The sequence below is a fragment of the Piliocolobus tephrosceles genome, unplaced genomic scaffold, assembly GCF_002776525.5.
Source record: "Piliocolobus tephrosceles isolate RC106 unplaced genomic scaffold, ASM277652v3 unscaffolded_38371, whole genome shotgun sequence".
NCBI classification, from domain to species: Eukaryota; Metazoa; Chordata; class Mammalia; order Primates; family Cercopithecidae; genus Piliocolobus; species Piliocolobus tephrosceles.
In genome coordinates this window covers 2421-3221 of record NW_022322500.1, presented here as the reverse complement: position 1 = coordinate 3221, position 801 = coordinate 2421, and the positions used below count along the sequence as shown (strand labels likewise).

Here is an 801-nt window from a genome sequence, read left to right as displayed (position 1 = left end):
AAAAAAAAAAAAAAAAAAAAAAAAAAAACTGATAAGGCAACCTAATTTACTTGCTAATGTTCTTCCCGCTCTGCCCTCCCTCTGCCCAAGAAGCAGGGTCTTGCTCTGTCACCCAGGCTGGAGTGCAGTGGCCCAATCATAGCTCACGATAGCCTCAACCTCCTAGTCTCAAGCAATCCTCCCACCTCAGCTCCCTGAGTAGCTGGGACTACCCGTGGGCACCATCATGCCTGGCTCCCAACTAGAAATGTTCTAATAATAGAAAGTAAAAAAGGTCTGGGTGTGGTGGCTCATACCTGCAATCCCAACACTTTGGGAGGCCAAGGTGGGTGAATCATGAGGTCAGGAGTTAAAGACCAGACTGGCCAAGATGGTGAAACCCCGTCTCTATTAAAACGCAAAAAAATTAGCCGGGCGTCGTGGCAGGTGCCTGTTATCCCAGCTACTTGGGAGCGTGGGGCACAGAATTACTTGAACATGGGAGTCAGAGGTTGCAGTGAGCCGAGATCACGCCACTGCACTCCAGCCTGGGCAACAGAGGGAGACTCTGTCTCAAAAAAAAAAAAAGAAAAGAAAAGAAAGAAAGTGAAAAAGAAAAGTTAGACCAAAAAAGGAGTTGATATGAGCCTGGAGAAGAGCAGAATAATGAGGACAGAAGAGGAGAGGTTAGGAGCCTCTCACTTTGCTAATTCCACTTTGTCTTTGGTTAACCTTACAGGCGCAATTCAATGCTGATTGTCAACCTGTTGGCTGTCGCTGGTGGCTGCCTTATGGGACTGTGTAAAATAGCTGAGTCGGTTG

The 801-nt window shown here is 47.2% G+C and overlaps 1 protein-coding gene across 1 annotated transcript in view; it reads left to right on the top strand.

The window, feature by feature from the left end:
- LOC113223064 (solute carrier family 2, facilitated glucose transporter member 14-like) overlaps nt 1–801 on the top strand; it is a gene marked incomplete at both ends in the record, with an annotated part of 3660 nt that overhangs the window by 1495 nt on the left and 1364 nt on the right. Inside the window, one exon of the mRNA XM_026452651.1 lies at nt 719–797. Within this exon, the coding sequence (XP_026308436.1) occupies nt 719–797 (79 nt within the window). The remainder of the gene's footprint in view (nt 1–718; nt 798–801) is intronic.